At 45.0% G+C, this 16,405-nt stretch overlaps 1 protein-coding gene across 4 annotated transcripts in view; it reads left to right on the forward strand.

Moving 5' to 3' along the window:
* Positions 1–16,405, forward strand: part of MGAT4A (alpha-1,3-mannosyl-glycoprotein 4-beta-N-acetylglucosaminyltransferase A) — a 101,183-nt gene that overhangs the window by 38,449 nt on the left and 46,329 nt on the right. For all 4 annotated transcript variants that reach the window (XM_084754618.1, XM_084754619.1, XM_084754621.1 and 1 more), the window contains exons 3-5: positions 1,240–1,407; positions 4,214–4,354; positions 15,677–15,810. In XM_084754618.1, the coding sequence (XP_084610744.1) occupies positions 1,240–1,407; positions 4,214–4,354; positions 15,677–15,810 (443 nt within the window). The remainder of the gene's footprint in view (positions 1–1,239; positions 1,408–4,213; positions 4,355–15,676; positions 15,811–16,405) is intronic.

Genomic DNA, 16,405 nt, shown 5'->3' on the forward strand with positions numbered 1-16,405 from the left:
AAACTCTTTGTAAAGTACAAGTGACGTCTGCTATGAAATGTAAAATGGCGAGGGGGTTATGGTGGCGGGCCCATGCCAAGGTGTGCCCCTTAGAAATTACGCCATGCAACACATCTGGTATAAAGGGGGCTTATTGGGGGGAAAGGGTAGAGGCAGCGAGTGAACAGGAGGGGAGAGTGGAAACAGGGAGAAAAAGAGGGTGCTGAGGAAAGAAACGGAGAGAAGATGCTGGGAACAGAGGGGGGTGGGGGTGGGTGGGTGCGTGGGCGTGGTGAGTGGTCCTTTTATTGGACCGCACGCACGCGCCCACTGTACCTGGCAGCTTCAAGTCGTGACGTAGGCAATTGCTAGGTCCCCGAGGGCAGGCCAGCTGAATCGCCTGTATGCTAACAGCATCCTCCTTAAAGATAGGGTCTAGAGATGAGCTGAGAGAACAAGCTCAAGCTAGAGCAGGGTGGGGGTTGGGAGGGAGCCCAACATGCTATAGATGAGACGAACAGCCTCAAGATAGGAGGGTGTATGGGAGGAAGCAGACACGGACGGGCTGGCCACGCCGAAAAGGTCACCAGGCTATTACTCCAGTCCGCGCCCAGCTTCTGAGTGGGAAGCAGGTTATTCACTTCTCTCTCCCCCGGTGCTTCTGTGTGAGCACAGGGACCTACGTGTGCTTCTAATTCCGTGTGTTTAGGGATTGGGTAACCTGCCGTGGAGTTCATCCTCATCCTCCCTCCCCAGTCACGGCCTGCCTGTCTTTATCTAGCACGTAGGGCCTTGTGAAACTTCCCCGTACACATCGGTATGTCACCTGGTGGTCGAGTTAGGCAGGTCTCATTTGGACAGCCACATTGTTGAGAGTTCATGGGCGCAAGCCTCCTTGTCACGTCTAGAAGGCATTGGCAGCAGGCTCTGGGGCCCTCTGGCTCCAACGATCTGACCCCCTTTCTGTGTCCTTTGTCCTTTGCGTTTGACCAGTTGTGAGTCTGTAATAGTTCCCTTCTGTTGCCAAAAGAAGCTTCTCTGAGGAGGAGTGAGAGCTACTGTTACCTTTGGGAAGGAGGCTGGCCATTTCAGCACGGCCGGAAGTTACGCTGGTTTAGGGAAATGGCAGCGCCCGGTTCTGCTCCAGCTCGGTGCTCGCCTGCTACCTCAAGCCGGAGTGGTGTAATTTTTTTTTTCTTTAAAGACATACACTAAAAGACAAATCATACTAAGGACGTTTCCGTTTTGTTTTGCTTCTAGAAAAACTAATAGCGTATCAACGAGAATTCCTTGCGCTGAAAGAACGTCTTCGAATAGCGGAACACAGGATATCTCAGCGCTCTTCTGAGTTGAACACCATCGTCCAGCAGTTTCGCCGAGTTGGCGCAGAAACAAATGGAAGTAAAGCTGCCCTGAGTACATTTTCAGGTACTGAGCAAGGAGCGCACGCACGCTCACGGAGTGCAGCGCGGGAGGCCTGGCCAACGGTTTGCCAGCCTGCACGCGGCACCCTTTTAAGAAAGAAAAACCACACAAAACTTGCTGTTCTGGTAGATTATAAATGCATCTTTGTTAGTTGCTGAACTTAGTTTTGATAGAACGCTGTTGTGGTTCAGTTTTGTACATTTTATCAGCACTAATGAAGAACCTGTATCTTTTGAAAGCGTACATAGGAGATTAAATTTTAACTTTTGGGCTAGCAAGATGGCTCACGGGGTAAAAGCAGCTTGAGGCCAAGCCTAGTGACTCAGGTTCAATTCCAGGTCCTGCATGGTATATAGAGTGAGTCTTTTCCTACACACATAGACACACATAGATGTTTAAAAATAAATAAATTTTAGCGTTTATTTCAGCCTGCATGTGATAATAACCAATGTCGGACCTTAGATGGCCTCTGGGGAAATCTCTGAGCTGCTCAAGCAGTCCTTGCTCTTATGTCTGAACGCTAACAAGGAGGGAACCTGGTTGATAGTCGCACTTGGGGAGCATGGGATGGAGCCTCCCTTCTCTGGGGACTTCTGGCCAGGCAGAGGCACCTCTTCTCTCTTTCGGGGCTTTGGGGCTTCTGTTCTGATGGTTCAGTTGCTCACTGTTTTTGCCAGCACCCCAGGCTCGAGTGCTCCTTCCAGAAAGGAGTTTTAGAATCAGCTTTGCGTTCTCTGGACAGATCAAGGCAGGATGCCTTTCAGCTTGATGTCAACACTGACCTCATTTTTTATTTTTAAGGTTTGTGTTTCTCCTTTTCCTCCTGTCACTATAAGCATACAATTACAGAATGATATAGCTAAAGAAATTACACTCTGATTTCTATTAACATTTTTTGTTTCCTTTTAGTCTTTTTCTTCTTCTTTTTTTTTTAATTACCTCTGGAAATTATACTATTGAGCAATTTTACTTTTTTTTTTTTTTTTTTTTTTTTTGAGGCAGTGCCTTTCTCTTGTAGCTCTGGCTATCCTGGAACTTGCTATGTAGACCAGGCTGGCCTCAAACTCACAAAGATACACCTGCCTCAGCCTCCAGGGTATTGGGATAAAAGGCACACACCACAATGTCTGGAATCATTATTTTTCAAAATACTATTTACATTAAATTTTATCTTAATGGGATAAGATCTTAACCATGGCACAGGCTGGTCAAGTAGTAACTGGGTAGTCCAGGCCAACCTCAGACTTCAATCCTCCTGCCTCAGCCTCCTGAGTGCTTAGGATACAAGTGTGCTCTCACCACATTGGCTAAAATACTTTGATAGCTAATATGCTAACAATAAACCAAGCCAATTAAGCATTTCCTTTCCCAATTAGCAAATGAGTGTTTTCCTGGGTCGTTTTCCCTCCTCCAAATCATAGCTCTGTGGGACATTTCTGTGTACCAATTTGTTGCGTTCCTGGCAGGCCCTGCGATCTTCATTAGATTTTGTTTTGATGATCAGTGATTTTCAAACACTTGGCATCACTCCTGGAACAAGACAGAAAGCAAATAATTATTTGTTGATGGCGGAAGAGCTCAAATCATCCAGAGGAAATGCCCGAGTCTCAGGACAGGGCTGTTGTAGGGCATTGGTTCTGTCTAAACAGTTATCCTGTCATCCAAGCTGCTGCTCATGGCTGGGCGGGAGTAGGCTGTTGCTTTCTGATTTTTTTATTTTTTATTTTTTGGCTTTTTGAGACAAGGTTTCTCTGTGTAGCCTTGGCTGTCCTGGACTCGCTTTGTAGACCAGGCTAGCCTCCAACTCACAGCGATCCACCTGCCTCTGCCTCCCAAGGGCTGGGATTAAAGGCGTGCGCCACCACGCCCGGCCGCTTTCTGACTCTTAACACGTGAGATTCCTCTTAAATTTCATGTATAACATAGATTTTTGTGGGTTTGAAATGGGTGTTTTTGTCTGCTTGTGTGTCTGTGTACCACATGTGAGCAGTGCCCAAGGAAGCCGGAAGAAGGTGTCAGGTCTCCTGGGACTGGAGTTACCGTCCTCTGGAAGAGCAGCCAGTACTTTTCACCACTGAGCCATCTTTCCAGCCTTCTTAAAAGCCCTGACTGCTCTTGACTCAGTTTATAGACCAGGCTGGCCTTGAACTCACAGAAATCCGCCTGCCTCTCCCTCTGGAATGCTGAGATTAAAGACGTGAGCCACCACATCTGAGATCTCCTATCATATTTTCAGTGGCATTGTGGCCACAGGTCCTTAATGCTAACTTTCTAGCTTAGGAGGTGAAATTTCAGATTGATGAAAATGTAAAGCAGTATTGTCTAGTTAACAGGAGCATTTGCTCCACAGGCTGCTCGGTGAGTCATGGGTTCCTCCAGGTGAACTGAAACCACTTGAAGATTGACACGCGCTGAGCACTCTCAGCTAATACTCTTTAAACTTTTTCACTGAATATTTTAGAGAAATATATCTTCTCTATAAAAGTTTGATGAAATGCTAATATATATAAAACATGAAAGTTAGACAGGAATCATGGCACATGCCTGGGATGGAAGAGCATGGCTTCCTAGAAGATTTGAGGCCAACGTGGGCTATGTGTCAACAACTAGCCTTTAAAAAAAAACAAAATTCAGGAAAGTGAAATTCACTGGTGGCCGCATGCTTGCTGTTGACTTCCTATGTAGCTGACACATTTAGAGCCTGCTTGGTTTTAGTTCTCCTAAGCCTTCTCATCTAGTTTTCAAGAATCAGCAGCTACTCCTGTAAGGTAAGGGCTTCTCCCCACTTAATTGTCTTTTTGTGTTTCAGATAATACCATAAAGCTACTGAAAGAGTTGACGAGCAAAAAATCCCTTCAAGTGCCGAGTATTTATTATCATTTGCCTCATTTACTGCAAAATGAAGGAAGCCTTCAGCCCGCCGTGCAGATCGGCAGCGGAAGAACAGGAGGTGCGTTCCTTCACTGTGTGCCTGTCATCTGAACTGTGATATGGCGGGCCCTGTTAACCACTGGAAAGAAATCTAGCAGGACAGAGGATTAAATATATATATGCACCCACATATATGTGCGTGCACACATCCATATATATATACATATGTATATATATATATATGGCTGTGTGCTGTCCTTCCTAGTTTGATTTCATTTTTTAAAAAATATTTATTTGTTTATTATTATGTATACAATGCTTTGCCTGCATGCACACCTGCAGGCCAGAGGAGGGCATCAGATCACATTGTAGATGGTTGTGAGCCACCATGTGGTTGCTGGGAATTGAACTCATGACCTCTGGAAGAGCAGTCAATACTCTTAAACTCTGAGCCACATCTCCAGCCCCTTGAATTTCATTTTTGTGTTAATGTTTTTTAGATGTATTTTATATGTATAACTATGTCCCATGGGATACCAGAAGTGTTGCCCTCAGAAGTTAGTCAGAAGAGGGCACTGGGTCCCCTGGACTGAGATTACAAATGGTTGTTAACTACCATGTGGGCACCGGGATGGAATCCACGTCTTCTGCAGGAGGAGCATGTGCTCTTTGCACCTGATCCACCTCTCCAGCCCCTGTGTGTTACTGCTTTGGAAAAGTTGGCTTGGTTGGCCTTTCCTTTTCATATTTCTGGTGTTTGCACTCAGGGCCTATGCATGCTAGACCAGCATTCCTACACTGAGCTGTCCTCATGGCTTTGGGGGATTTTGAGTCATGGGAATCTTCCATATGTTCCTTTTTAGGGTCCTGTTTTCTCCTGTCTTTGAGCCGTTAGCATAAGGCTCTGCATCCATCTTGCTTTGGTTCTTCCGTCTTTTCTGTCTTATAAATAATTTACAGTAATGTGTGCTTTTCCTATGGAGGCTGTGGCTTCTAAGTTGCCCATTCAGATCTACTTTAAATTTTTTTTCTTTATTGATTCAAGCTTTATTTATTTATTTGATCGGTATTTATTGAGGCCAGGCATCCTTCCTTCAGGGCTAGGTAGGTAAATACTAACATGATGTATAAGACACTCTTAACTACTCTCTTTAGAACATCAATTGTTAATTATTTTTAAAAGCCAGCGTTGACACCTCCCTTTAGTACTCACTCTTTGGGTATAGTTCCACAGCCAATTTAGACTGTATTCTCATTAATGAGACTGTGTTAATTCTCAAACTAATAAGTGAAAAGAAAATAGTGTTTTAAAATCTTGTCACACTTGGGAGGCAGAAGCAGGTAGCTCTCCATGCCTTCCAGGCTGGCCAGGTCTACACAACAAGATGCTGTCCCCTCAGCCAGCTCCCTCCCCCAAGTCATTTGAAACTTTGACACTCTCTAGTAGGTTGTTACTTAGTAACCTCTTCTGGTTTGATGACCCACACTCTATCTTTCCTTTAAAGGTATTTCTTCTGTTTCATTCCTTTTTTCAAGATCTTGGCCAACTAGTTTTTATAGAGTCCACACTCTTATAAAGTAGATGCTGTTCTTGAAACGTAGAAAAAGCAGGCAGGTTGGAATATGGGGAAAACCATATTTAATTTAAAAACAAAAACCTCTTTTTCCTAAATCCTTATACAAGTGGTTCTTGGTGGTTCTAGAGCTAAGAACCCTTAGGACATCCTTAAAAAAAAAAAGCCATTGACTTCTGCTTAGAAAAACATATATAGAAAATTTATTTTGTGCACAATTTCTAGAATTCATGTTTTGAGGAAGCCCAGAACTCCTGTAGGGACTTGGCATTGAGAATATCCACCGTCTAGACCTGCAGAGAGATTCTGCTTGCTAGAATTTCTGTTCTTCAGTGGTAAGGCAGACTACACATCACCAGCAAAGCTGTCCTCAGGTGTGGGCCAGCAGGTGAGTGTCCAAAGAGACAGGCCGGGAATCTCAAGCCCAGAAACTGCTCTCCCACATGGCGCCACTCATGGAGGCGGGTGAGGTAGCCAGGCACAGCAAACACAGGTGGCAAAGCAGTGGCATCTACAAGTGCGACATGCCCGGCAATGAGAAGGCCGGTAACTTGGTGATCTATAAAACTGAGCCCGCAGAGCAAATGGTGTGATTATTTTAGAGGGAAGAAAAAGGAAATCACACCCATAAAGCAGTACCCAACTGTTAAAAAAGATCAATTAGAACGTTTGTTTGCTTCTCATGCTCGAAGTTGAAATTCTCAGATGCACCAACTAAGGGTAGGTCCTCGAGAGTACTCAGGAGGCTGAGGTGGGAAACCCATGAGGTCAAGACCAACCTGAGCATCTTAGAAGAGACTCTGCCTCAAAGTAAAAGTGGAGGGGGAGCTGGGGTGGCTTAGCGGCCGAGCACTTGCCCTGGGTTTCACCCTAGTTCTCTTCGTTATCCACTGGAGACAGGGTGGGCATAGGTGGGTTTGGAGGGCCGTGGAGGCTTTTCCAGCACGTTAGGAGAGGGCATAGGGACTGACCTCAGCTGGGCTTGAGAGACTGCCTGTGGACAGTTCTGAGATTCCAGATGGAGTAACAACCAGTGGTGGATGCTGTTTCCTGAAACCCAAGAGAGGACAGTGTGTTCTGCAGCACTGCTCTTTACGATTTAGTTTTATTGTCTTTATGCGGTGTATGTGTCTGTGTGGCGTTACGTGCATGTGGGTGTGGTGCCCGGGGAGGTCAGAAGTGTCAGATGCCCTGAGTTATAAGCCATTGTGAGCCACCCGATGTGGGTGCTGGGAACCTGGGAACCGAACTCAGATCCTCTGCAAACCAGTACTCGGTATTAACTATTGAGCTATCTCCCTAGCTTGCAGCATTGGTTTTTCAAGAGAAGAGACTCTGCTAAATTTGGACAAGTTAAGCTTTGAGGAAGCTTTGAGGTGCTGCAGGAGGGAGATGTCAACCAGGCCCTTAGATCTGGGACTCAGAGGGGAAGTCCACCATAGTTTAATTCTGTGAATCATCACTCAAGAATAAGTGGCCTGCCGCGACAGCCCAGGGCACAGGACCCAGCCTTGGAGGCTTTCCAGCAGCCAGTGCCCAGTGAAAGAGGAAGACAGAAGAGGGAGGAGCAATTGACCAGCATGGCTTCTCAAGAAACCAAGAAGGGCAGTGGATGCCGAAAGCAGCACACGGCTTAGTGATAACTGAACGTAGACTGAGTCACCCTTTCCAGTTAATTAAGTCAAGTGTGAGTCTCTCTCTGGGCAGGTCATACAGAAGACTTAACAAATGTTTGAAGTTGACTGAGAATACAGAGCCCACATGTTAATAGCAAGCTCTGAACTGTGTTAAATGCCGCATAGGTGTGTTTGTATCTGATCTCAAGACAACTCTGGCTCATTTCAGGGTAAAGGAGTAACATAAGTCTATTTATAATTAGCATGACATGACATAGTTAGACGTGTATTTTTAATCCGAGTCTCTATGTAGAAGATAACTTTCTCTGAAGCATTAACTCTATTTGTTAATTTCATTTCTCTCCTGAGCACTCAGTGCTAAGGGAATATTTGAGTCAAGGAGTAGAAATGGTTAATGGTGTGCACCTGTTAGTTAGATAGTGTCTGAGCTGACGCACAGATCCTACTATCTGGAATAAATGCAGTAATAAATCTGACTGTAAAAGAGCATTAGCAACCCATTCTAATGCATGGAGATCAAAGTCCTCCTATCAAAGCTATGAGAGACTAACAGGTACCAACGCACACAGTGAGAAAGAACATTGGGGCTCACTGCGGAACTTGTGCAATAGTTAAGTAGCTTTTTACAGGACCCACATTAAGTACTTTTTATATCCCCTGTAATCCCTGGGTGTAGAATAGCAAAAGGTGCAATAACAGGGTCAGAGTTCGTAAGAGGTAGAGGATGCAGGTGCCAGGCCTGAGTGCCTTCTTTTGATGAAGCATCTGACACAGGCTGGAGATGTTGACAGCTGGGGGGCGGAGGGTGACAGTCTCTGCCTTCAAGCTGGAGGGAGTGTCCTGGCACCATCCATTGGTCTGGCATCCAATCAGGTGGACCAGTGTGTTGGCTCTGTTTCTTAACAATTAAACTTTATTATACAACCCAGCTAGTTTACACAAGAGAGAAAAAAGGTTAAAGGGAAACAAGAGTGAACCTTCCGGTATCCGTTCCACGGGACGGGTCACTAGGTGTGTCTGGCCTGCGCGCTGGTCCGGCCTGTTCACTGATCCTTTTCCCGATCTCCACGATCCACATGTGCTCAAGTCTGGTCTGAACCTGCTGCTCTCTCTGTCCTCTCTGCCTGCCTGTCTCTCATGTGCAAGGAGCAGTCTCCCTCTCCCATTGAGGGTCGATTAGAAATAAAATAGTCCAGGATGGCTCCACCCAGTCTATCTCAAGGTTAATCTCAGGGAGTATCCGCGGAGTGTCCAAGGGCAAAGCCCGCCAAGACTGCTTTCACCTGTGACAAAGCTTACAATCCTTCCCACACCAGTGGCCTGTGGAGACATGCAAACCAAGCTTCTCTTGGGATGGTCCATCCGGTTTCTTTTCTTGTCATTTCTGTTTACTGGGGCTTTTTTTTTTTTAAATCTTGACAGAGCTATAAGGCTTGGGTTACCATATGACAAGGAGATGGTATCTATAATCTACATGTCTGTGCTCTGAAAGGTCTGATGAGTTTGTCCCACAATAGCCTGTCCCTGTGGACTACAGGGATTGCCAGAGGAGTGTGGAAACATCAAACGTTTTAAACATCAATTTTTAAAATCTTTTTAAGTACAAACAGTAAACAATTTCTAAAACCCTTGGCATACCCAAATTGTAAAATAGTAAAATAAGTGCTGTATCCTGTCTTTGAAGGATCAGACAAAGGCACAAATAGAGGAGACTGGATGGCTCTGCTGAGCTGCCTGTCTTTAGACTTTAAAAAGCAGTGACTACTATTACCAGCTCAGCCCACAGTGCAGAGGTTTCCTGCGCAGGGAAAGACTCTTGATGACCATCAGGAATCAAAGCAGCCTGGCCTGAGGCTGGGCCATCCGTGAAAGCAAGTGCTGCTGTGGAAGGCCGTGGCCCAATCCTGTAATTATCTATTCTCTGGAATCGTAAGAGAAGACACCATGCTAATCTGTAGCATGAAAGATATTGGATAGGAGATTGTAATTTCTTGAACCCAGAAAGCTTTGTTGTTAGAGTCAAACCCGGCAGCTCCCAGTGGAGCCTGGGTAGCTGGGCTGCCTGTGACCTGATGGCGCAGTAATCACAGAGCCCTAGGTAAACATCGTCCTGGCGGGCAGGACTAGGCTGGTTCTAGAGCCTTAACTTAGCTGTAGATATTGTTAAAGACAAATCCAATTGACATTTTAGAGAAGTTTTTGAGAGGTTTAGCCGTATTTATTTATAGAATAAAAATGAATGTTGTTAGGGGTGTGTGCTTAAAGGCAGTTATTAGTAGGCTTGACTTGAAATTTTTGAAATGGGGGAAGAGCAGCAGCGCTCAACCTGTGCTTTTAAGGGCCCCCCTCCCTCTCTTAGCTGTAGAAACTGAGGGGATCTAGTTAAGCAGTAGTCCTTACAAGGCCCCTCCCATCCTATGTGGCTCCATGTTGAAGTGGCATATATAGTGTTATCAAAATAAATAAGCCTCTGATTTTGGGCTTGCTTCCCACCAGTCCTGTCTGTATTAGCTACTCAGAGCACTGTGGGTCTGGAGGGGGATGGGGGGGGTGGGGGTTGGGTGGGGTGGGGGTGGGGTGCAGTCCTTTCAGGCCTAGGGAATTAGATTAGTCTGGGCACCACACTTCTCTCTCTCTCCCTCGGTATAATGACCTGGTTCTGGAGGGGGCTAGTTTGCACTTCTTCCCATGCTAAAAGTGTATTAATGTTTGGGGGCCCAGAACAATGGCAGTAAATCTCATGAGTGTCTTTGAGTGGCTGTTTACATTATTTTTAAAGGTTTCAGGGAGCGGCTTAGGACCAGGTGTTGTGGGGGCAGGGAGGGGTGGGCAGTTGGAATTCTGGTACTTTGTTGCCTCCCTCCTGCATTAGATTTCTCCCCCTTGGTTAACCTCTTTCCCCATACGTTATACCCTCTCCCCAGCTGTCATTTTTAGGCTTTTGTACGGGGTGGGGTGGGGGGGATGACACACACGCTTGAGGCTGCAACAAAGGAAGGAGGGGCCGAGGCCTCCGGAGCATACAGGAACTTCTGTTGTTATTTGTTAGTGTCTGTCTAACCGGGCTGTAAATAAAATACGCAGCAGGAGGCCTGTCTCTACCTCCATAAGAGCCTCCATTTCTTAGTGTTTATTTCTATCCTTTTTCATGTATCTGTATCTAAGGCTGTCTGGTCCAGCAGTTAGGGGCTGACTGTGTGTAACATGGAGATTGTATCTGAACTTTTTTTGGGAACCATATGAAGTCCATATGAGCTCAGCTGCCCAACTTAGAACTCAAGGCCTCTTCTGAATAAGCCCTCTCTTTATAAGAAAGTAAAATGCCATCCATATGGTGAACAAGATAAATGTCAGAATAAACTTTATAGATGTGTAAGACAGCAATATCCACAAAGTCCTAATAAAGGATAGGGATATATTATATTATATTATATTATATTATATTATATTATATTAATATGAAAAATAAGATGCCAGGCAACAGATATGATATGGAGAAGTTTATTATAGAAGCATGGGAGAGCAGGGAGGGGGGAGGGGCACCCTAGAAGGAAAGATAGAGACAGCAAGAGAGAAGGAGACGAGGTGGGTTTTCCCTTTTTATATTCTGGGCAGCTGGCCCACCTAGTAGTGGGCAGGTGATGATGTCATAGGTTGCTAGGCAGACTGGGGACAACTAACTAACTATATATATTATGTATAATACCTTAAGGACACATTTTTCATTAGGACCTTTAATAAGGTCTCTGAGAGTTAGGTGAAGTTAAGCAAAAGGCAAAGCGCTGACAGAGGGGTGCAGTGGAATGGTAAGAAGGAAATCTTGGAGACTCGATGACAATATTACCATGTTTGCAGTGACAGAAGGGGATGGTAGCCCAGGCTCAAGGGTTCCCATGCCTTCTGTAACGTCAGTTATCTCTCTGAGGTCTTGTAATAGTCTCCATATGTGTGATTTTTTTTTCTTTAAGAACAAAAATTGAGGTGTTTCAAGGGCTAGTGGAAGGGTCAGTGTGACTCTTTTAGAGTTGCTCTTTCACCGAACAGATAGCTATTTCAATTTTGTTTGTTTGCTAAGGCCCTGATATGGGAGTAAGAGCAACTAAGCAAATTTCTGTTCTGAACAGACTTAAACCGTTTTGATAAGAGGCTTTGCAATGATCTCAATTTCTCCAGTGAAATCAGAATCAATCACCCCAGGGACCATATTTGTTTTCTGTGTAGTGGTAGAACAGAGGTCCAGTCTCTCTAAATGGTCGCAGTAATGACTGACATTTTCAAAGGCCAGTTGCTTTAAAGTGATATCTTTTACCTCAGAGCTAGGAACTACCTTTCCCAACTATATCTGTCTGCTGAGCAATAAATTCCTCAAAAGGCTCCTCCAATTTCTGTTTCATATTAGCAACCCTCTAGTATCTGTACATCCCATAGGTAAAAAGGACCGTATGTCAGTAGATTCACCTTGTCCCATCCTGAGGGATATTTAGAAAATGTACACAAAGGTGTCAGTACCCAACAAAAAGCATCTAGGTGCTGGCAGCACATGGCTTATCAACCTGTGCCGGTGGCAACAGGCAATTTCAACTCCAGCTGCTCACCTGCCCTTTCCCAGCTGTATGCTAGGGGCTCTGCAGCAGCACAGGTGAGGTCCTTCCCCAGGTCTGTGTTCGGGCGCCAGGATGCTAGAGACTCACTTCAGCACACCGGTGACCAGGGTTAGGTCGCAGCATCGCAGCATCTGCTAGCGACCAGCTGGTGGCTGGTGTTTCTCTACTTACCTACATTAACTTCATCTCTCAGGCTAGTGGCCTTGCATTTTACACCTTAACTCTTCAGGAACAGGAAGGTAACTCTTCAGGCCTTTTGGCTTCTCTGCTGCCACTACAGCTCTCTAGCTGAGAACTTTTGTTGTTTAGCAACAGGAGGTCTTAATCAGGTGAGTGATGACCTGATGGCTTAGCAGGGAGCAGTGGTTTGCTGGAAGTTAGAGACCTAATTAGGAAGGCCCATGAACCACTCCTGGACCACTAATCATTTACTAAACTTAGAAGCACTCATTTGGCAAACAAAGCAAAGAGATTTTTATGAACCTCACGTACACGTGTACACATACAACCAATAGACAAAACAAGGGAGCACATACATACATGCATGCATACATACATACATACATACATACATACGGACAATATATACAATTAGACATATAAACAGGCAGACACATTTTTGGATGAAGCAGATGGCCTCAACAATTGTTTAATTCTGTCATGGGTTTACAAAAGCTCTCTATGAATGAAAAAATTACTTCATTCAAAAATAGATACAATTGTTACATAAAAAGGGAGTTACAGCTGGGTGGTGGTGGCACACTCCTTTAATCCTAGCACTTGGGAGGCAGAGGAAGGTGGATCTCTGTGAGTTCAAGGCCAGCCTGGTCTATAAAATCCATGACAGCCAAAGCTACACAGAGAAATCCTGTCTCGAAAAACAACAACAACAAAAAAAAAAAAAAAGAAAGAAAGAAAGAAAAGAAAAGACAGAAAAAAGAAAAAGAAAGAAAGAGAAAAAAAAGGGGGGGTGTTACAGTAGGACTATTGATCCTAATATCTAACCTGGTAATGTTTAAAGCAGTGGGTTTTATCTATATGTTCATTATGAGTTCAAGGCAGAGGGTTTTTTTAATCTTATTTCAAATGTATGCTATGTGTTCAAAGAGTCTTTTATGTCAAGCTTTTTCTAAGAAACAGGTGTCTCTCATGCCTTGTATAAATACCCACCATTTGTTCTTTGTTTCTGTATTCCTATGGTCTTTCCTATCCTGGTGTACACCTGGGCCATATCCTTGTACTAAACCTAGAATGGACGTATCTCCTTGATTATTAATTTGTTTCAATCAACACTATGTCACGAAGGTACATCTTCAAAATAATCTGTAGGAAATCTGCCCAACAGAGTGAAGCAATGGTTCGTGAGGTTCTCTGCCATGCCAGATGGGAGGCAAGCGTGGAAAGGCAGTATAAGCAGTCTTGAGACAAAATCCTTGGGGTCTTGCCTAAACCAGGCATGCACCCATTCGCCAGCCCTGCAAAACCGAGTGGGCTGCCTTCAGGGAGCTCACGTGCTCGCTTCTGCCAGTCCAGCATGTGATTGCTCCCAGCAACCAAGCAATTGACGATTGGGCAGGCTAAATTTAGATGGTTTCTACTTTTTTTCTTCTTGTTTAAAGGAAATAAGTTCTAGAACTTGGAGTGTGGCTTCCCTGCTCACAGCCTCGCAGTGACGGTCTGTCCTGCTCAGTTTGTCATGTTCTGCTCGACCCCTGATTCTCTCCACAGAGGCTACCTCTGCCTTTGAGCCATTTTGTTCCTGCTGAGTCTTATGTCAGCATCGTTGTGTCTCAGCATCCTGCTGCTTCCTCTTCTGGAATGTTCTTCCTCAGCTCTCATAAGTCTCATGAAGGCAAAAGCTGTATTTAAGGTGTGCACAAGATTATGTTTGACACCTGGACCACTGCCTTGTTTTTAAGGGGTACACCAGGTTATGTCTGACACCTGAAACATACTGCCTTGTATGTAATGGGTGCAGGACAAGTAGAGTAAGTCTCTGAGGCATTGGCAATTGCTTATCTCTAAAGGGGAGGAGAGGGACCTTAGGGACAGTTCCTGCTACCAGGTGTCCCTGAGCGTTCCTACCTGCGGAACAGTGATGGTCGAGCTTTCAGCTTTGAGTCCTAAGTATTTCTTAGCATCTCCAGTAAACGGTTCATGATTATGGTTCACTCTTGTTTGAGACAGGGACTCTTTGTAGCCTTGGCTTTTCTGGAACCATGCTGGCCTTAAACTCACAGAGATCTGATTGCCTCTACCTCCCGAGTGCTGGGGCTGAAGGTGTGTGCCACCAACGCCAATGGTTTAAGATCATTTTTAACATTTGCTGTGGTGTATATGTACTACCTAGAATATTTAATGCCTTAAGGCTTTAGATACAATTTTTTAAAAAGACTTTGAAACACAGATCTGTGACATGATAATATGAAATCCCCCAAATCACTGTGCCAGATAAAATCGTGTGGTAAAATGAGAAAAATGGGGGTCATGGTGCTGAACTCTCACAGTTGCACCCGAAGAACCACCTGTTTAAGATATGGCACATTAACTACAGTAAATAAGGTACTCTGTTTAACGCGTGCTTGGTAGAGTTGTTTGACGGGAGGCCTGCAGTCTAGAGGCCGTTGTGATTGATGTGGGTGACTGTCTTCATGGCAGCTGGTAGAGGTTTAAGGTGTGTCCGTTTGGTGTTCTCCCACACAGTTCAGTTCAGTTTTTCCAAATTGGGCTTAGCTAGGTTCATTTTTCACGTGCCCACCTACTGTGTGTGTCTCCGAGAAGAAATCCACATAAACAAATGTGAAATTCGTATTATGCCCAAATGTTCCCTAGAGCACTAACCATGCAGGAGTAAATTTGCATTCATAACAGGCAGTATAGAAACTATAATTTTGGAACTCTGAGGTGGTGCACCATACCCTGTAATTCACAAAAGCCCCCTGCCAGCTGAGGACCCGGCACCCGCAAATATCCCCGTTATCCTAACTCATGGCACAGGGACCCAAACTGGGAAGTTCACACTGAGGTTATATGGCCAATGAATGGAGCTTTCACCGTGCTCAGCTTCCTGTTCTAACTCAAGTTCCATTGCACGGCCGTGTTTCCTCACTGTACGGCTGTGTTTTCCTCACTGCACGGCCATGTTTCCTCATTGCACAGCCGTGTTTCCTCACTGCACAGCCGTGTTTCCTCAGCCTTCTCTGGCTGCTTGTTTTGTGGTTCGTCCGTGTTTCCTCAGCTTTCTCTGGCTGCTTGTCCCCACATTGTGTTTGCCTGGTGCTTCTTCAGTGTTCCTTAAGCTTCTGATAAGCAGCATGTCCATTGGTAAGGTGTGTCAGTGTTTCTGAGCTTTGCTTTGGAGTAACAGATGCCTGGCTGGTTTGGCGGAGTCTTTTATTATTATTACCTATTTGCTGTGGTGTTTGCACACACTCCTGGCCTAGCCTCGTGGGAGAGAATTATAGTACTATAGACAACCCCTTTTATTTTTTTCCTTTCTAAAGTTGAGTCCCTCAGTTACTCCTATAAATTTGTCCATATTGTTATTATAAAGTATTTCTACATAATTACTGTTTTTTTTTTCCAGTTTCTATAGTAATGGGAATTCCTACCGTGAAGAGAGAAGTTAAATCTTACCTCATAGAAACCCTTCATTCCCTTATTGACAATCTGTACCCGGAGGAGAAGCTGGACTGCGTTATCGTTGTCTTCATAGGAGAGGTAATTCCTTGTGATTCTCCCGCCACGTGCGACCCGAGAGCCGTGGCACTAACCGGGCAGCTGCATGTGTTTCTATGAGCATTTAAACCAGCGGTTCCCAACCTGTGGGTGGTGACCCCACTGGAGGGCGCATATCAGACGGTGATGGACAGGTCATAACCGTGGGGAAAGTGACAGTTACAACCTAACAGCGAGATAGTTTTATGGTTGGGGTCACCTCAGCGTGAAGAACTCTATTAACTGCATATTAACTGCTTCCGGAAGGTTGAGAAGCGCTGCCCCAGGGGACCCTATTGCCTTACTTTCCTGCTGGGCTTTAGATGGGGGAGGGCAGGGCATGTGGCTAAGTGGCTCGGATGCGGTCCAGGGTCAGCCCTTAGCGTCCCCCTCACACGAGAAGAGCTTCCGGATGGAGTCCCACTGTCTCAGAGCTCTCTAATTCTTTTCAAATGAATGTGGTCTCGATGACAAAGAAAACACTATATACCACTGAAGTCTGTCACAGAAACATCAAGTGAAGCTTGCCTGCTGTTCTTCATACAAATAGAACCATTAGTTTTTAAAAACTTAATTCTTCCTATGGCTTGTATACATT

The sequence above is a fragment of the Acomys minous genome (assembly GCF_964271855.1).
Source record: "Acomys minous genome assembly, chromosome: 13".
NCBI lineage: Eukaryota > Metazoa > Chordata > Mammalia > Rodentia > Muridae > Acomys > Acomys minous.